General features: G+C 44.5%; 1 protein-coding gene across 4 annotated transcripts in view; it reads left to right on the top strand.

The window, feature by feature from the left end:
- Window positions 1-20190, top strand: part of DENND5A (DENN domain containing 5A) — a 102545-nt gene extending 82355 nt beyond the window's left edge. For 2 of the 4 annotated variants that reach the window (XM_069471151.1, XM_069471150.1), the window contains 11 exons: window positions 5211-5295; window positions 6850-6934; window positions 7381-7509; window positions 12482-12603; window positions 13910-14055; window positions 14626-14744; window positions 15142-15323; window positions 15935-16017; window positions 16572-16695; window positions 17329-17497; window positions 19159-20190. In XM_069471151.1, coding sequence (XP_069327252.1) covers window positions 5211-5295; window positions 6850-6934; window positions 7381-7509; window positions 12482-12603; window positions 13910-14055; window positions 14626-14744; window positions 15142-15323; window positions 15935-16017; window positions 16572-16695; window positions 17329-17497; window positions 19159-19342 — 1428 coding nt within the window. In that variant the 3' untranslated portion in view covers window positions 19343-20190. The remainder of the gene's footprint in view (window positions 1-5210; window positions 5296-6849; window positions 6935-7380; window positions 7510-12481; window positions 12604-13909; window positions 14056-14625; window positions 14745-15141; window positions 15324-15934; window positions 16018-16571; window positions 16696-17328; window positions 17498-19158) is intronic. The other 2 variants (XM_069471152.1, XR_011233700.1) reach the window with 2 other exon arrangements.
- The last annotated feature ends 232 nt before the right edge of the window (window positions 20191-20422 follow it).

Here is a 20422-nt window from a genome sequence, read left to right as displayed (position 1 = left end):
TGTGTGCTTGTCATACTTTTTAAAAGTGGCATATTCCTTCCTGGGAGTAGAGCTGAAGGCCAGCCTGTTTGGCAGCTGGCCCTAGTCTAGAGATAGAACAGAAAGAGAGAAGTTGGAGCCCAGGAATTGCAAACATACTCTAAGGACCCCTCGCTAATTATACATTCCCAGTGGTAAAAGGTCTGTCATTAACATTTCTTTTGTATGCAGATGGTTTAACCATCTAAAGATTTGGAAGTAGTCCTCAGGAAGTTGAGTATGTTTGATTACTTAATACCCAGAGAATTACCTTATTTCAAAATACTCTACTTTCAATCGGTGGTCAAGATAGATAACTTTTATTTTTATGTATTTTTAAATTTGAAAAGAACTTGAAAAAATTTGAAAAGCAGTTTTATGATGGAAAATTAGAAAATACATATTAGTATCTAGCAAATGTTTATCGAGGGCCTACAGTATGCCAAGCACTGTTGTTTGTGGGCACTTGAGATATCTCAGTGAACAAAACAGACCAAGACCTCTGCCTTACTGGAGTTTCTATTGTAATGGATATGGCAACAATCTACCATGCCTGTTATTTAGAATATTTTTCTGTGCACATATGACCACACATATACAGTTATATATTTAAAAATCCAACAGAATCACAATGCAGTACTGTTTCATACCCACTAAGATAGCTAAACTAAAAAAGATAGTAACAAATATTAGCACGGATGTGGAGAAATTAGAGCCTTCACACATTGCTTTTGGGAATGTAAAATGGTGCAGCCACTTCCAAAAACAGTATGGCAGGTCTTCAAAATGTTGAACAGGTGTTACGTGACCCAGCAAGCCTACTTCTAGTTACATACTCAAGCAGAGTGAAAACATATGTCTACACAAAAACTTGTATACAAATGTTTATGGCAACATTATTCATAATAGCCAGAAAGTAGAAACAACCCAAATGTTCATCAGCTGATAAGTGGTTAACCTAAATGTAATATATGCATACAATGGAATATTATTAGCAATAAAAAGGGAATGAAGTACAGGTACATGTTACAACACAGGTGGACTTTGAAAACATACTAAGTGAAAGAAGCCAGACCCAAAAGAACATATATTGTACAACCTCATTTATAAAAAATGTTCAGAATAGGCAAATCTGTAGATAGATAGTAGATTAAGGGTTGCCAGAGGCTAGAGGAAGGGAGGAATGGAGAATGACTACTAATGCATATGAAGTTTCTTTTAGGGGTGATGAAAATGTTCTAAAATTAAATAGTGGTGATGGTTACACAGCTCCATGAAAATACTAAAACCCAGAATTTGTTTTCATAGAAAATTACATGCTTTAAAAGTGTTAATTTTATGGTTGTATGAATTATATTTCAATAAAGCTGTTTTTAAAAATTTAATGGGATCATATAGTACATAATATTTTGTAACTTGCTTTGTTTTTATTTCATATCTTTTCCATGTCCTTAACTAATTTTTAGGTGACAGTATATAGCAGTGGCGAACCTGCGGCCGTGGGACCACATGTGGCCTTCTGGATCTTTGAGTGCCGCCTTTTGACCTAATCCATACTTCAGAGAACAAATCTGTGGGATTTGGGATTTGTTCTGTGAAGTTTGGATTTGGTTGAGGGGCTGTACTTGGGGATCTGGAGACAGGCCCACATGTGGCCTTGAGGAGGCCATAGGTTCCCCACCCCATCTGGGTTTTTGAAGTATGACTCCCTCTAGAAACCGAGCTAGATACCTAGCTCTTCTGTAAGCCTGTTTCCTTATACGTATGGTGGAATTTTAGACGCACTCACCTGTATAGGGTCCTTGTGAGGATTTGATAAGATAATCCGTGTAAAGCACTAAGCTCAGAGCCTGGTATCTGGCTCTTTATATTTAATAAATGTTTGTGGTTATTATTCTAAAAATACCAGTTTTAATTACTGTATCTATTATATAGATGTACTTTAATCAAACCCTTATTATTAGTCCTTTAGGTTATTTCTGATATTGTAAACAACACTATGGTTATAGAGTTTTTTAAATGTTAAAAATTATGTATTACATCCCTGAAAGTTTGGGAGTCCTGTAGTGTATTAGCAATACTGTGAGTTATAAGTTAGAAAGACTTGGGTTTCAATCCTGGCTCCACTAGAGGACTTTAAATAAGTGACTTGTGATTTCTTAGCCTTATCTTCCAAATCCATAAAAGGTAGGTAGTTAATAAAACCTACCTTTCAGTTGTTGTGATAATTAAATATAATAAAAAATAAGTACCTGGCATGTGATGAGTGTGCAGCATATGACAGCTATTATGCTACATTCTTCTATGAAGGATTTCTGTTTCTTTCTTTTTCTCTGTAACAAGTGAGTGGAATATACATAATCCTTTTATCATTTTCCTTAAAATTTAGCAAGCCTGGCACTATAATTGAACTCCTTCATTTTTTTCTTTTTTTGTAAAACATATCCCCCGTCCAGGGAGTTAGTAAGGCTTTTTCCTGCAGTTTGAAAACAGTACCATATCATTACAAATGTTCTAAACCTGTCCTGAGGCTTTGCAGCAATATTCTACAAGAATTCTCAAAGCATGGGGAATTTCTTTTGGAGCCTATTTGATCCCTCTCTCGTTTTGGATAGAGAGGCTTTTTGGTGAGAACAGGTGCAAAATAATGGAGTTTTTTAGTTGAGGTTCCATTTTGTTCTGAGTCCTGGCTTTTGGAGATCTGAACGTGAAGCAGTGACTGTGTTACCAGAGGAAAGTGACTGTCTGTGCTTGCAGGCAGGGCATTTATGCCCTTGGGGATACATGTTCAGCTGAAGATTGACCCTGGCTATCTATGTTGGTTCCTGCCTGCATGTTCTTAGACCTCCATTTTGCTATCCTGTGTGTAGAACATCTTTATCCTGCTGAGACATTCTTTGGTTATGTTCCAGTCCAGAGGTCACACCCTAGTTACCTGCTCTCCTCCATCATGCACCCAGGTTGTAACTGAATTCATTCTCAGAGGGTAATCTTGTCATCTCCTTCTGGGGGCACCTTACTGAGCTGCTTGGAAAGTAGAGAGAACCCAAACAGCAGTTTTTGCTGCTGGCTTCCTAAATTTTGTTATTAGCCTTGACTGCTCTCATGCAGGGCTGCCTACAGCAAGTCTTTATAAGAACCTCCATTATGCTCACCACTTTCTTTGGCTTTCAGTGACATTTTCCAAGATGAGCTTCCAACTGTAGTATGTTTTCTGGCAATTAGAGGTGAGGTTTGGTTTTTAGTACTGGTTATATAACTGCTACCATTTGTGCACTGGTATGTGAGAAGGGGTTGTTGCTCATCGTTCATGCTTATGACAGTCTTGGAGAATCTGGTGCTGTTTATTGTGTGGCCATAACCCTAAACAGGTAGTCAGGTTGTACTGAAACTTACAGTCCCAATCAGCCCCTTTGCAAAGGAGGGGAAAGACTAGTTCATGTCTCTTGAACTAGAAAGACCCAAGTACAGCAGCCTAGCTGCTGCTTTCCCACTCTTGCCCTTGCTCTTCCTCCTTACCTCTGTAATCACTGTGAGCCTCCACTGTGAGCCTCCTCCTTCTGGCATAGTGGCCTGGGTTTGCCCTTGCCTTTAGCTATTCAGCATTATTACATGTCAGGACTCTCTGGTGACCAGCTGATTTAGTGTGTGTCATATCCAGACAGTTCTGTTAAGTCCTATTAGGCTGCCTTCCTGGTCTGCTTAGATGCTGAAGATACAGTGATGAATAAGACAAAAGTCCCTGCCCTTTTAGGAACCTTATTTATTTATTTTTTTTTTTGGAGACAAGAGTCTTGCCTTGTCACCCTGACTAGAGTGCAATGGTGTCATGATTTTTTTTTTCCAAAGTAGATCAAGTTGGTGAATGGAAACAAAATAGATTCTCCATGTTCTCATGGGATAAATTTAAGACTTTAAATCATCACATTCATCCCAGAGCGTTATATTTTCTTCAGAAAATATAACGCTAAAAGTTAAATGATCTTTTCTAAAAGCAACTTGTATAGTATAATTATTAAGAGCAATTGTTCTGACATTAGATAGATTTTAGCTTGAATCTCAACACTCTACTTACTAATATTGTGACTTTTTACAAGTTACTTAACCTTTCTGCTCCTTGATTTGCTCTTTTCTAAAGAAAATGGGGATAGAGATATCTACCTTGAAGGATTGTGGGGAGCATTAATTAAAATATTTTATTTTCATAGGAAGCCTCAAGACATGATAGCTTCTATCATTATTACTTTTATTAATGTGGAACTAAAGTCATTTATAAAATCATAATAAATCTTTCTTCTAAAACAAACGTAATATTTATATTGTATCAGCTACATTAGGGACATTTACCATGAATCTGAAATAAAGTTTTTATCACTTAACAAGGGTTATGATGTACTGAACAATGATGAGGAGGACACAAAGCAGATGCTGGGTGGCCAGCTGCACTCACTCACTACCTCCTAGGTGAATTGCTTCCTTACATCAGACTTGTAAATGCTGTTCAGATTTGTGCCTTGGCAAAAGGACGATTTGTGCCTTGGCAAAAGGACGATTTGTGCCTTGGCAAAAGGACAAATTACTACATGTCTCAAATAGTTTAAGCTGCAATTCCTACATTTCCAAGTGCCAAGGTTCTATTAGATTGACTAGTTTATCTCAGCCTTGCAATTAAGTGCCAGCCTATCTTCCTGCAGGCTTCTTCAACCATACATTGTTAAATAGTAAATCCTCATCATAGGGATGACTTATTCTTCCTAGCCTGTGTTAAAGGCAGGAATGCCTTTAAATATTTTAGGAAATTTAGGAGCTATCACAGAAACCTCATAGACTGGATATCTGCTTCTCTGTGCAAAAGCCATCATGCTCTGCCCAAGCCAACCCTCAACCAACAGACGATTTAGAGGTTGCTAGGTTATTTGCTTTTTTCATTCTTATCTACTGGTCCCTTCCCAGGCTCTCTTTGGCATTGCCTTCCTATTCCCAGAAAAAAGGACCATTTCCTTTTTTCTGTTACCTTCCATTCCTTATATTTCTCCTAGATTTTAGTGAGGGAATATATTTGCATACATTGTGTCCCAGGTGTACTCTGAAAAAGTACAGATACGTTTTAGCAAAAACCTGTATTTGTATGTTTAAAGCCTTGACCTCTGAAATCTAAACTTATAGATATTTCTCCCTTGCATTGATTCCAGGGTAAGTCAGCCTTGTGGTCCCACCTGTTACACTATCAGGAGAACCGTCAGAGAAAACTCACATCAGGAAGCTTCAGTACCTCAGGTAAGATGTTCTCTGCAACATTGGAGAGAACTCCCTTTATCTATTTTCCCATCCCCTCCTGGAGTGATCGTCTGAAGCATATTATTCCAGGTCAGTGAAGCCTTTGCTCTGGAATGTTTTCTATTTTAAATGCTGAGCTACTAGGCTCTCTGAACCACGGAGCATACCTAACCCATAGGGTTTGTTTTCATTATGTTTTTCTATATCCTTTTGATCAGCAAGATAGAAAATTTATAGCAATGAGAGGCCAGTTTTAGAATTGAATTTGAGTTTTACTGCAGTACTGGTGTCCTGTGTTTGCAGCAAGCTGTTTTTAGAGTCTTTTGTTTATTTCTCTGACATGGCACTGAGATTATCTATCCTATTAGTCAAGAGAGCCTCTTCAAAGTCAAGGCCTGGTGTGAATGATCTCTTATACTTTTCTTTCTGCTTCTAATTTAATAAAAATGTCACAGTTTGTAGGGACTCCAGAGATCATCTAGTCCAGCCCCTTTATTTTACAAGAGGAAGAAACTGGTATCCAGAGAGGAATTGAATTTACTTAAGATCACACAGTGAACTAATGGAAGATGCCAGATTAGAAGCCAGGCCTCTTGTCTCCTGGTCTGGTGTTTTTTGTACCACCCTACAATGTCCCTTCCAGGGTAGTCTCCCTCCTCCTCATTTTACTTCCTGGCTGCATCTCCCCTTCACACCATCCTTTGTTCTCCACTCTCTGCCAGAGAGTTTGTTTACCTTTCTTGGATGTTATCCTAATGGTAGAGATGAATTAAATGAGGTGAAAAGATGGACAGTGAATGCTTTGCCCTTGAACTAGTTGACCTCAACTAGCACTGATCGTGGGGAGATAATTGGCTGAAAATCAGGCATAAGAGTTCCCTAGGTAGCCTTATTTTTGGTCTGTAGGTAGCCTTATTTTCTGTATGTGTAGGAGCAAAGAGTCTTCTCAGGAGGGCTGTAAAAGTTATTGCTGAGGGATAAACTATAGTCAGAAATTCTCAACAGCTTGATGATGAAAGCACTAAGTTTTAAACATTAGGCTAGACCTGAGGATTTAAAGGTATTGTATCTTGTCTTCTAGAGTTCCCATGTGTTCTGGGACAGGTTCTTTACACATTCTCTTGGCTCTTTCACAGCCCATTTTGAAGCTAGAACAGGACATGAGTAGTAGCTCCAAGGATGAATAGAAGCACTGCTTCCGTGGATTATGATAGATTAGGAGCCAGGAGATTTGTGTTCCAGTCCTGACTGCCACTTGGTGACCTAGGCAGAGCAGCTAATCTCTCTGAACTTCAGTTTCCTCCTCTGTTAAGTAGAGAAATTGTGATTCCTTCCTTGACTACCTAAGTTGTTAGATAATTAAATAAGATAATATGCATAAAAATATAAAATCTGATCTCCAGTAGGAACTTAATAAATATTTATGAAATGATTAAAGTGTTACCAATGTAACCAACTATTTCCCATAGAAATTTGTGATTTGAGAGAAAAGAAGGGTAGTCAGCTATTTTGATATTCAGATCTTTTTGGATATGACCAACTTTTCTGTTCTAGGGATACTTCTTGATTCAGAACGGAGGAAGTCTGATGCCAGTTCAGTCATGCCTCCCCTGAGGATCTCCTTGATTCAGGATATGAGGTCAGTACAGGCTCATGTGTAATAAGCCACTAAAATCCAGTTTTCAGTTGCCACTTTAAATAACACGATCTCACTGGCTGCTACAACATCTCAACTAACCAGGAAGCTCTCCTTATTGGTTTTGTGCATCATGATCCATTTGTAGAGCTGTACAAACAGATGGGTTTCCTGGCATTTTGGAAAACTCTACCAGGGTGAAGGGGCACAGGAAAGTATCTCAAGGCCTAAGGGGTCAGGATTAGCCTGGATTTTGAAGGGCTGTACTGTCTATTTTGCCCTCAAATTGTGGTGAGCCTATCTAGCAAAGCTACACAGGAGCCCAGAATTTGAAGAAGAGAGATTGACTCTTCCAGGGTGTGGGATAGGCCTCCTTTGGCTTTACAGGTGAGGCAGTAGCAGTGAGTTCCTCTCCCACTCTCCACTTCCCTTTTGCATTCCTCCTGCAGGCACATCCAGAACATCGGAGAAATCAAGACTGATGTGGGAAAGGCCAGAGCATGGGTGCGACTGTCCATGGAAAAAAAGTTACTTTCCAGACACCTGAAGCAGCTTCTCTCAGACCATGAGCTCACCAAGTAAGGCCACTCTGCTTGAGTAGAAGCAGGCTCCCAGGAATGTAAGGGACGGATTGGAAACTTTTGTGTGGGGAGGGGGTGTGTTCAGTATGTCACGGCTGCTGCATTCAGCTAACCTCAAATCGCATGTGAAGGTTTGCAGTATTTCCTCTTCTCCCTTTTTAACTGTAGAAGAATACTTTCTGCTGTATCTGTTCTCCTTAGCTTCAACCTGAATGCTCAAAACTAGCCTTCTTAAGGAAGTAGTGTTCTTCATCTTCTTACTATATTCAGGTGACATGTATACCTCTTAGGCATAAGGCATTTAGTCTTCCTCTTTCCTGTCCTGGGCAACAAAGGATTGGAGAATGAAAAGGAAACTTCTGAGATATCCTCTTATTTCCCTCGTTCTCTCTTGAGCCCAGAGCCAGCCCAAAACAACCAATTCCTTGTTCTTCCTCTCTGGACCCTGCCTGAATCTCCCTACAGCTTAGAAGGGCTTTTCAGATAACACTCCTAGGCTCTCTCCCTCCACACCTTCCTCCAAGAAAGAAGGAGGGTAGAGATTCCAAGGCTCTCACACTCATAGGAGCTACTAAACCTACAGTTCCTTTCTCTTGATTTTTTTTTATCCCCTGCCTTCTTTCTGTACCCTAGCTACTAGAGGGGCAGGAGAAGGCTGTCCTCCTCCTCTGCTTCTCAGATTACCATCTCTCTGTCTTTTCCCATCTGTAATTATTTGGCTCTTTTGTTCATTGGCAAGACTATTGGGCATTTTTTCTTTTTAGGATTTCCTTAGGCATCTTTTTATGATATCCTTTATTGTGTGATTCCCCTATAGATAATAAAGGAGAGGAGTAGACGTTGGGGAAATTTTCTATAAGCCGATTGATTAAACCTGCAAATCTGGTTTTTTTTTTTTTTTTTTGAGACAGAGTCTCGCTCTGTTGCCCGGGCTAGAGTGAGTGCCGTGGCATCAGCCTAGCTCACAGCAACTTCAAACTCCTGGGCTTAAGCAATCCTTCTGTCTCAGCCTCCTGAGTAGCTGGGACTACAGGCATACGCCACCATGCCCGGCTAATTTTTTTTCTATATATATTTTTAGCTGTCCAAATCATTTCTTTCTCTTTTTAGTAGAGATGAGGTCTTGCTCTTGCTCAGGCTGGCCTCAAACTCCTGACCTCGAGCGATTCACCCGCCTCGGCCTCCCAGAGAGCTAGGATTACAGGCGTGAGCCACCACGCCCAGCCACAGATCTGGTTTTATTCAAAGTGAAATATAATTTTTAGACTGTTTATTGTGTGTATGAACCACAGCAAGAAACCAGGTTTAAAACCTTGATAGGTTAGAGAGCTCACTTGAGAAGTTAGGAAATAACAACTCTTAAAGTACTTCAATTTGATTTCCTAAAGGGACAAAAAGGTTTAGGAATAAATTTCAAAGATTGGGAAGACAACTAAAAGAACAAGTGAACATATAAGCCTGGGCTTTGGAAGGAAAACATTTGCACACCAGATTCTAGAGGACGATTGTGTATCCTAGAAAAATCTGTCATCGTAGCTGTGTAGATGCTGGGGTCTGGCAGGGCAGGAGTCCTTCATGTGGGTCAGCATGAGCTCCTCTGTTGGGAGAGGCTGCAGGTCAGCAGGAGGACAGGGCAGAGAGGCGGCTGAGAAGAGGCAAGCACAGAAACCTTATGAAGGCAGGGACATGCACAGGCCTAGGGCAGGTGAGCTTAAGGGCCTTAGCAACAGCAAACAGCGCACAGGCCTTGGTGAGAAAGCTGATCCTGGTTTCTTTCAACTGTAGCCCTGTTAGAGGAGGTAAGCTCAGAATTTACTCAGTACACAGTAACTTCTCACCTGATACTCTGACCCCTGTGCTACTCCAGTGAGTGGAAAATGAGGAGAGCTTTGCTGCCACAGATTGCACTTGGGTGGGTGTAGGGAGAGAGGAAGGGACGTTTCACTGAAACCTACCTATCCCTCCACTCTGTCTTTTTGCTTGTTTCTCTCCAATTTGCTTAAAGCTCATCATACCCCTTACCCTTCTCAGGATGTCTGCAGCCCTTTCTTGTCTGTGACCCTAGTCTCTGACCTCTCTTCACCTGGGTAACTCCTTCAGGGCCCAGTCAGAAATTTTCTTCGCCAAAGTTTTCCTGGACTCCCCAGAGACATGGCCCATTCCTTCTTGCATGCATAACATTTGTTACAGTATTTGTTCATCCTCCCCCCCCCCTTTTTTTAACCACTGATATGGTACATTATCATTATCTATTTGCTTGCTGCTTATTAAAATTTGCTTTCATTGAGGGCATGAACCATGTACCTTACCCAGTGCTGAGCATGTTGCCTAGCACCTAGTAGATTCCTGGTATTCAACCAGCACACATAAAATGTGTGCATAGCTGCACAGACAGGAGCAGGTGGACAGCCTTAGGAGAGTATATTTTGATAGAATGTTCCTTAATCTCTGGGATTTCCAGCTAGCCTCCAAGACTCTCTGTGGCCTGGAGATGGGGTAAGGTGGAGGCAGGGGGAGGGGGCCAGGTATTCATGGGACTCATTGAAGTTTAAATTCCAAAAGGAGAAATTAGTTAGCTTTAAATAGGGAGCCAAGACTCTATCTCCTTGACCTCTCTGCAGTGACTAATACTGTGTAGTGCCCCCTTTACCTTGAAACTCACTTTGTATGGTTGCCATGACCCTATACCATCCTACTCTCTTTCTCCCCTTACTTTTTCTATGATATTGATTTCTACCATCTTCAATTCTGTGTGCATGCACACACTTTCTGTGTTGTTCTCTCACTTGGTGACTTCATCCATTCTTATGACTTCTGTCACCTCTAAGCAAGTAACTCCCACATCTGAAGCTCTAGTTCTGGTGTGTTCTCTGAGCTACAGCCCTGTGTTTACTTCTATTCAGATACCTTACCTTTAGCTAGCGAGAACAAAAGCAAGCTTCACAGAGTCTTCACCATAACTACTTTACTCTCAGATTTTTGTTTTGTTTTGTTTTCTTGCATCATAAATTTTATTCCCAATGCAGGACACATTCCTTCTATCCCCCAAATGAGTAACATGCTGCCCTGGAAAGAACTAGGCACCTCTACCAGCATCTCTAGGGAAGGAGTGAGACTGGCAGATGCTGGGGACTGGGAAGGCTTTGCAGTTCCCCAGCCTACTTATCCTCCCTTTCTCAACAGAGGATAGCTGCTCCCCACTATTATTCCTTTTATCCCTTAAAAAAATAAAAAAACACAAAAAACCCAACCATCACTATTAAAAAACAACAACAGCAACAACAAGAACGCTTCAAGTATTGGGGAAGAGGGGTCCTGGGCTGGGACTTGAGGTTATGGGTCACCAATGGGAGAGGGAGGGGGAAGAGGAGGAGCCATCACTGTTTCTGCTGCAAAGCTTCCTTCCTTGCTACATCCTGTGGCAACTGTGTGTCCACCTCCTCTGCCGGTGTCTGCACATAGCGGACCACTGAGCACCACTGTGCTCTCTGAACATCTTCCCCCACCCCTCCCTACCTACATTCAAAACTTGGAGTTAGTCTTGACTCTTTGCTTTGCTTTACCTCCCACATACAGATTTCAAGTCCTTAGACTCTGCCCCCCGTCTCCTTACCATTTTTACTGTACTGCCTTAGTTTAATCCTCATTCCTCTTTGACTTCTCACCTGTATACTAAATTTAAATTTCTGAAGGTGGTCATGGCTCTTTCTTTACTTCTAGAGTAAATTGCAGAAACTCATTACTTACTGGCAAATTGCAAACTCTTTATCCTGAAAATGTAGGGCCTTCCTTCATTTGACTCTAGCCTACCTTTTCAGTCTTATTACTAAGTGATCATTTCCCTGAGCCCTCAACTCTAGCCAAACTGTTTTCCACATATACGCAACACCTGTCTAAATTTGTGCTGCCCTTCAGGCCCCTCTTGTTCTAGAAAGCCTTCCAGGACCACTGAAGCTATGGCTCTTTAAATTCCCAAAAAGGGCCTCTTATTAGCAACTCATTATGGAGAGTCTTATACCCTGGCCTTTTCCTGATTTATTCACTTAGATTATACTTCAGGGCAGGTGCTTTTCTCTCCAGCACCTGTAGGTAATAGGCCTTGGTTGGTAAATTACCTGTTGAAAGTACCTTATAAACCTGTCTAGGTAGAACCTCACAGATCTGCATCCTATACCTCTGGCTGGGGTGATTGCAGTTTGGGCAACCAGGACAGTTGCCTTCTTTTGTACTCTGCATATTTCTCTGTGATGAGGGCCTGCAAATTTGTTCTTGGTGCCTCCTCTATTTGGGGAAGATGCCATTGCTTTGCAGCTGCAGAGAGCCTGGAATGTCAGGCAAAAGAGTTGGCCTTTGACGAATAGACAGTGGGGATGAAGGGAGAAAGTCTGAGGAGAGGGAAAGGACATGATCTGCACAGCTCTTCCTTGCCTGAGACCTAGATCAGATGCAGGGGCAGAAGCCTGCCCTTCAGTGCCTCTGAAACTGCCCTGGGTCACACCCACATTCAGAGCAGTGTTCTGACTTGTGGCTCTCGGGTCTACTGAGGGTATGAAACCAGGCCTGGTGATGAATGGTGACCAAAACCTCTTTCCACTGCTGTTCACACACCGTACACTGGGTAACAGCCTAACTAGAAGGCTGAGAGGATCTGTGTCATCCCTGATGGAATTTCATTCCAGCCCTCAGTTTAGGAGAGGAGATTCCATGACCTGTAACACTTGACTTTATAGTAATATCAACCCTTGGACACACATAGTGTTTGATTTTTGTTGTTCCTGCTGTAGCGTAAGCCATTTCTCCCCCAGCCCACAGTTGCAGAGTAGCTAGCTGTGTTCCTTTATAGGGTGAACCTGAGGAACTTGAGTGATATTTTATGCTTACCTTATCTGTCCCCTTCCAGAACTGAATAATTCTAGCTTCTGTCCCCTCCTTTGGCTGGGGGACTGATGTGTTGCTTCCTCTCCAACAGAAAGCTGTACAAGCGCTATGCCTTCCTGCGCTGTGATGACGAGAAGGAGCAGTTCCTCTACCACCTCCTGTCTTTCAATGCGGTCGATTACTTTTGCTTCACCAATGTCTTCACCACTATCCGTGAGTATTCCTGTGCCTCCCCACCGGCCTGCTCAGGCAGTCTCTGTGAACCTGCCTGAGGCTCACTCACCATCCCCTTTTTAAAGAAAGAAAATTGTCCCTTGTACTTTCTAGATGTCTTTTGCTTCTGTGGGGACAGAGGTCCACTTGCCCTCCTTGGAGGTGTGTTTTCTCTGGAGCTTCTCATTCTTGTTCTGAACTGGGAAGCGCAGTGCGTTTTGCCGTCGTGTCAGTGTCGTCCTCCCCTAGGCACTGCCCTGGGAGTCTAAGACGATCGAAGGTGGAGTGGAATAGAGTAGGGTGATGCAGTTTACCCCCCTCCCTGCATGGCTGTAAAGAATCTACTTTTGTTTTGGCCTGGAGAGTCCGTCGGCTCTTTCTGAGGTAGCAGATGGCAGTGGGAGGTTTGAGCCTAGGCCCAGATCTGCCCTAACTCATTATGTGTCTGTGAACAGAGTCCATCCTGCTGTGGGCCTCAGACTCGCTATTTTCAGGATGTGAAAGAAGGTTCAATATAGTCTAACACCCCTTGAGCCTCATCTTCTTTTTTCTTTTAAAAAAAGAGACAGGGTCTTGCTATGTTTCCCAGGCTGGTCTCGAACTCCTGGCCTCAAGTGATCCTCTTACCTCAGCCTCCCGAGATACTGGGATTATAGGCATGAGCCATGGCACTCAATCCAGCTGAGCCTCCTCTTTCTTTGATACCAGGATTCTCTACTGGGTGAAGGGAGGTCTCTGAGTTTGGCCCATGGTTAGTTCTTTGGCCAGTTACTCAGCAGCCTTGGCAGCGTGGACTCTCGTTTCTGTTTGACACTCCATCTTCCCTTACAGAAACTAGGGCTGTGGGCTTAATAGAAATAGCACTGGACTGGAATTTAGAAGACCTGGGGCAAACTATTTCCCTCTCTGTGTCTTGGAAAAGAGATGACAATACTGTGTGACCTCTCTTAATATTGTTGTGATAATTATTAGGGTTTGTGAGATAACAGGTTGGAAAGCACTCTGAAAAGCAATTTAATACAATGTCAGGAGTTGGTGATACTGTTTAAAGAACAAGTTCACTTAGATCTGAGCCTGGAGATAGGCTTGGATCTTTGACATTGGGGTAGTAACCCTGAGAGGAGTAAGATTGAGGTGCTTGGAGGAGTTGACTAATATTCTAAGCCAACTAGTGCCTGGGATCCTGCTGTTCCAGGCTCTGCTAGGGCCACAATCCCACCAGCATGCCTGGGGCAGGTCAGGGCCCCATCAGGTATGGGAAGGATTCCTGAGTCCCCTCAATGCCTTCGTGGCTTCCCCTAAACAGTGATCCCGTACCACATTCTGATTGTACCAAGCAAGAAGCTGGGGGGCTCCATGTTCACTGCCAACCCATGGATCTGCATATCGGGAGAACTGGGTGAGACACAGATCCTGCAGATTCCCAGGAACGTGCTAGAGATGACCTTTGAGGTATGTGTTATATGGGGCCCACATCCCCAGACTCTGTGGGGATCGAAGTTTGCTAATAGCTGCTTTGGGAAGTTTCCTGCAGGGTTTTCTGGAGGCCTGTTCCGTACAGGGTAATGCATCAGCATAGCTGACCTGTCCTGAGATGACTGGAGGCCAGAGCCAAGAACTGACCCGGGGTGGGGAGCCCACCTTGCCTAAACAGTGTCTGGCTGGGAGGCACTTACTTGTCTGGACTTACACATCTCTCTGTGCATGGATGTTGAGGAATCCCCAAGAGTTCTTTCAGCTGCTGAGCCCAAGTGTTCCAGAGACTTTGGAACCCAATTCTGGAGCCTCCTGCTCCCAGGTCCTATTCTTCCTCTAGGTAGCAGCATCTTCTTTCTCAGCCTCGGGCCCCTCACAAGAAAGTGCTGTACCCCCCCGCCCTCATGGTAGGTAGAGCCATGAGCTCTACCCCTGCAGATGCTGGGGGGCCAGGTTGCAGGCAGCCGGTCAGATCTGTGCCTCTGAAGACTGTCCTTCTTTTCTCCTATTTTCCTGACCTACCTCAACTCCTTTGTTTGCTAACAGTGCCAGAACTTGGGGAAGCTCACTACTGTCCAGATTGGCCATGATAACTCTGGGCTGTATGCCAAATGGCTGGTGGAGTATGTGATGGTCAGGAATGAGATCACAGGACACACCTACAAGTAAGTGTTCCCTCAGATATGCCCCAAGGTAGGGTGGCAAGGTGTACCAGCAGGGGCTGTCAGTGATGCTTCGGTATGTGGAGTTCTCAGGGAGACCCTTTAGGTTGTGACAGGCGGAGGCAACTTCCTGTTTGGCTCTGCCTCGTGCACTTGAAAAGAAATGGAAGGAGGGTTTTCTAAGTGAAGATGTGTGGAACTGCTGTGCACAGGTCCCATGCCACTCAGGTGGCTTCTCTGATAACACACAGTGGGGCAGACAGGGCCTTGAGGGGGTCCCTAGCCTGGCTTCAGAGCCTTTCCCCAGGGATCGGCCTTGTCAATGGCTCTTGCCGAGCAGCAAGGAGAAGGGCACCGTGGAGGAGCTGGCAGCTCTCACAGGCCATTGCCTGACCTTTAGGTTCCCGTGTGGCCGGTGGTTGGGGAAGGGCATGGACGATGGAAGCCTGGAGCGGATCCTAGTTGGGGAGCTGCTCACATCCCAGCCCGAGGTGGATGAGAGGCCGTGCCGGACCCCGCCGCTGCAGCAGTCCCCCAGCGTCATCCGGAGGCTTGTTACCATCTCACCCAACAACAAGCCCAGTAAGTCAGAAGAGGGGCTGGGCCCTCGTGCCACCCGGGCAGTAGGCAGATGTCTCTGAGCCCTGCTGTGGGAGCCCGAATCCCAGCCTGTGCAGCTACTGCAGGAACCACCTCTGCTGACAGAGCTGCCTCAGGCATTCGGCATCTCCTCTCATGAATCCATGGGAGTATTTGGCACTCTCCTTAGAGGCCTGGAAGGAGCGGGGTGGGCTTATGCAGCCAAGCCTGAGCGCTCTGTACTATTTGTATGGGATCCTATAAAGGAGCGGGGTCTGCTTTTCTGGCCTTCTCTTTCCTGATTCCTGGGTGTCACAACTAAGGCATGGCCGTCTTTTGGTTGCCAAAAATTCCAGGGTGAAATGGAAAATAAACTTTATTAGCATCTCTTAGAGATAGAACTCTAAGGTATTATCTTTTGCTTTTTACCTAAGATTGTAGGAAGAACTAGCTCAGTGGTGGGCTCAGTGGGTGGGCAAGAGCCTCTGTTTCCCAGGGTCTAGCTTCCCCGCCTCTCCCAAGGGCCCTCCCTGTGTCCTCAGTCTCCGACTCAGTTCGGTGAACACTGTTAGCCTCTGAGATTGGTTAGGGATGTCTGCTTGATTTTTTATCAGAGCTGAACACCGGACAGATCCAGGAATCCATCGGGGAGGCAGTGAATGGCATTGTGAAGCACTTCCATAAGCCTGAGAAAGAGGTGAGCCTTCCTGCCCTCCAACCCAGGGTCTTATATTGAGTAAGAGGGAGTAATCTTATTTTTCCAAGTTTCTGGTTGTACTCTTCCAGGTCCATGTGCTATGGATAGCCCAGAGTCTTGTAGAATGTGCACCTCAGCTAGTTTGAGATGGAACAGACTCCTTCCTCTGGAGGCCTTTGCCTCAGGTGCCCTGTTTTCTTGCCATACCGATGACCCAGTGGAGTCCCTGAGCCTCCAGGGAATAGTCCCTATTCCTGTCTTCTTTTGGATTTGCCTGGGGATCTCAGCATAGTGGCCACTGCTTTGTCCTCCTGGTGGGGAATCTCCTTGTATGTGACCCAGATCCATCATCTATTCATTCATCCATCCATTCAATAGCTCTTCACTGAGAGCGGCTCTGAGCCAGGCACTGTGCCAGGTGCTGGAGGGAATAGACAAGGTCCTTGCCTACTTTTGCTGTCCTTCCAGCTCTGGGCTGTGGCTTTGGGGATGCAGTGGTGGGAGGGCAGCTCCGCTGTAACAAGCCTGGCACTCTCCCCTGTTTCCTTACCTAGCGGGGCAGTCTGACGCTGTTGCTTTGTGGAGAGTGTGGTCTTGTTTCGGCCCTGGAACAGGCTTTTCAGCATGGATTTAAATCACCCCGGCTCTTCAAAAATGTCTTCATTTGGGATTTCCTGGGTGAGTTGGGCTAGGTAATGGGGGGGTGGGGGGGGAGAAACACGCAGAGACATAGGGGGACTCACCAGCGTAGCATGGGTGCTGACAACTGGGGTCTGAGGTGTAGAACCCAAATCAGGTGACTCTTAGATCTCTTGTTTGTTTTCCATGGTTTTTCTTGAAGGAAATGACAGGATCTCTCCTTCCCTCTTCTTTAGAATTCTTACCTCCTGAGAATTGAACAGAAAAGATTCTTTCTAGACATCATTATCTAGTATGGGCTTAGTCGTGAGTCCTCACACTTTCTTCTTGTAGATGCAAAGGCCAGTTAAGAGTATTGGAGTCCAAGCCCTGTGTTATGCCCACTTGGAGCGTTTTCATGCAAGAAACCATCCTTAGAGTTTTCTTGTATCTTCAGACTAGGGAAAAAGACCATCTATATATCAAGGGCCATATAAATAAATTTTTAAAATAAGGATAGGGAACATGAGGATCATTTTGAAATGTGACCAGTGACACCAGAACATTCGTGTTATTCTCATTAAGTTACCGGTGTGGACTAGGAGAGGCCCATGGCAAGTGGCTTGCAGGACAATCAGAGACAGGTTCGTGTTGAGAGCCTTTGTCACTGACAAGCTTTTCTACTCTTCACAGAAAAAGCACAAACCTATTATGAGACATTAGAGCAGAATGAAGTAGTCCCTGAGGAAAACTGGCACACAAGGGCCCGGAACTTCTGCAGATTTGTCACTGCAATCAACAATACTCCCCGGAACATCGGCAAGGACGGCAAGTTTCAGATGCTGGTGTGCTTGGGAGCCAGGTACTGCAGCCTCAGGGCCCGGAGTACACAGCAGCCAGCCTTGGAGGGGTGCTGGAGGCCTGGTGTGGTGCAGGGGTGGGGAGTGGCTAATGACCAGATGCCCCTGCGCAGACAAGGCCTCGGAGGGCTTCCAAAAGGCCCTTAATTTCCTTCGTGTATCAGGTGTTGTCACGTGCTACGTAACGATCTTTCAGTCAGCGTCGGACCACTTACGGGATAGTGGTCTTGTAAGATTATATTAATTATACTCTATTTTTAATGTACCATTTCTATGTTTAGAAATATTTAGATACCTAAATACTTCCCATTGTGTTACAGTTGCCTACAGTATTCAGCATAGTAACATGCTGTACAGGTTTGTAGCCTAGGAGCAACAGGCTGTAAGTTCAGTCTATGATGTTCACATGACCAAACTGCCTAATGACACGTTCTCAAAACATAACCCTGTTGTGAAGTTATACATAACTATATGGGTGGAGATGTGTGGGGATCTGTGCGAATGGGGATGAAAGTGTGTATGTAATTGGGGAAGGAGGGTCTGCATTTTGATGGGAAGGATCAAAATCACCCCACTAGAGAAATGTGAAGCAGAGTATATCTGGCCATTCCTTCAATAAACATTTGAATGGCCCTATGGAAGGTGGTCAAAGAGAGGTGAATAAAACATGGTCCCTACCATTTAGAAGTTCACTTGTCCTAATTAAATAAAGTACAAGGTAGAAGGAGAAGAGTGGAAAAAAGAAGTACACATTCATAAGATATGCTGAAAATGTAGAGAAAGAGAAGACTTTAGGGAGGAGATGGTATTTGAGGTGAGCTTTAATGGAAGGAAATGACAGGTAGAATATGGGAAGAGCTGGGACAGAGAAAAACCCCTTTCATATTAGAACAAAATTGTTTAATCAGGGGACTGAAATAAAATAATCTGATATCATGGGTGGTAGCATCAGAGTGGATAAGATTGTTAGGGGCTATTCTAGGAGGTCAGGTGAGAGAGCATGAAGCCCAAATAAACCTAAGGCAGTGGTTTACTCAGGCCACATAAGGGAGGGAATTGGCATAGTGGTTAAAAACAGACTCTAGAACCAGATTCACTAGGTTCACATCTCAGATCAGCCATTTACTAGCCTGTGATCTTGGACAAGCTGTTTAACCTCTATGTACCTCAATTTCTTCATTCTCAAAGCAGGGATAATAATAGTACCTACCTCACATCATAGGGTTGTCATGAAGATTAAATCTCATGTAACAATGCCAGCACGGGCTAAGTGCTATGTGAGTGTCAGTGCTTATTATTGCTGGTGGTGGTAGCTGTCGGGAAGCGAGGTGCTTTGGAAGAGACTGGCTGCTGAGGTGGAGGGAGTAGTGCCAAGCGCAGCGTGGTGTCTGGTGGTGGTGGGGTTGTCTAGGGAGGGTGAGGAAGGCAGGGGAGGAAGAGCAGCCCTGCAGACAGGTGACAGGGCTGATTTGGGTCAGGTTGGGTTGATGTCCCTGGGGCTGTAAGGCCTCATTGCCAAACCCTGTTAGGGAGGGAAAGGGGGCGATGGGGGGCTGTCAGCTTCTTCAGCTTCAGACTTAGTTCATAGTTTCCCGCTTGGCCTTGCAGTAACTGTCTCTCTTCCTTTTCCCTTGACCTGCCTGGACCGCTCCTGCCCTATCAGAGATCACCTTCTACACCACTGGATTGCCCTGCTAGCTGACTGCCCCATCACTGCACACATGTATGAGGATGTGGCACTGATCAAAGACCACACACTTGTCAATTCCTTGATCCGCGTGCTGCAGACATTGCAGGAGTTCAACATCACACTGGAGACGTCCCTTGTCAAGGGCATCGACATCTGACCTCCCAGCACCAGCCAGCAGCAGGACTGAGAAAGACTCACCCTGCGGCTCTTCCCAAAGGGACTTAAGCGAATTGTGCAGGAGATGGAGAGGATATGTATACTCACTGTAAAAAGAAAACTAGAGGATTTTTGGAATAAATAATCTATTTTAGAGTTTATTTGCTGATTTGCTTTTTACACACTTTCATGTGAAAGAGTGATAGGGAGAGGGAGCGAGGTTGGTGCCGCTTATTTTGAAGCTGGTGCTCTCCCTCGCCATGGCCATGTGCTGGAAGCTGCAGCCTCCCTGGACTGAGCCTGCGGCGCCCTGTGCGGGGCAGCTCCACTTCCTCGCCCCTGTTGCGTTAATGAGGCCATTCCACATCGTTTTTAAACTAACGTTTTCTATATTAACATTATTATGGATATCTGGCTTTCACGGGCCACACAGGTGTGCTGAGCGGGAAGCCCCGTGCTCCAATCAAAGGGATTTTTAGTAGTGCCTCTGCGCAAGCACTGACGAGTCAGTCCCACATCTTTTCTTTTTTGTCAGTATTATTTGGGAAGGAGACGTGCCGGGACGTGTCATCGTGCTCAAAGTCACATTTCCTGTTGGCACACAGTTGCACAGAAGTAAACATAAGCATGTTTTAACAGGTTTTTGTTTTCTTTTTTCTTTTTTTAAAATGTTTTATTTATTTAACCCTCCATTGTACATTTTAAGTATTTCTTTTTCTTTTTTCTTCTTTTAAGGAAAGGGAAAGCTTGTCACGATCTAACTGGCTATGTTATTGTTAAATTTATGTTGTTTTGCAACTTAGAAACCAGCTACAGTATGGCCCATTTAATAAAACACCTGAAACAAAACTGCATGGATCACTGACTTTGATGGGGGTTTGGGAGCAGTGGCGGTGCACTTAGGTTCAACTAAGAGGACTGGGCGGTGGCATTTCCTCTCTCCCCCAGCAGGCTCGGGGTTGTGGACAGCCCAGGGTGCCCCTGGGGAGCCTGGCATCTCCTGCCTCCTTCCCCTGCAGTGCTGGGAGCTTTCATAGCTGTTAACTCAAGTGGATAATTGAGAGGGATGCAGACAAAGTTC

Source organism: Eulemur rufifrons, chromosome 6, assembly GCF_041146395.1.
Source record: "Eulemur rufifrons isolate Redbay chromosome 6, OSU_ERuf_1, whole genome shotgun sequence".
NCBI classification, from domain to species: Eukaryota; Metazoa; Chordata; class Mammalia; order Primates; family Lemuridae; genus Eulemur; species Eulemur rufifrons.
This window is presented reverse-complemented; position numbering and strand designations above follow the sequence as displayed.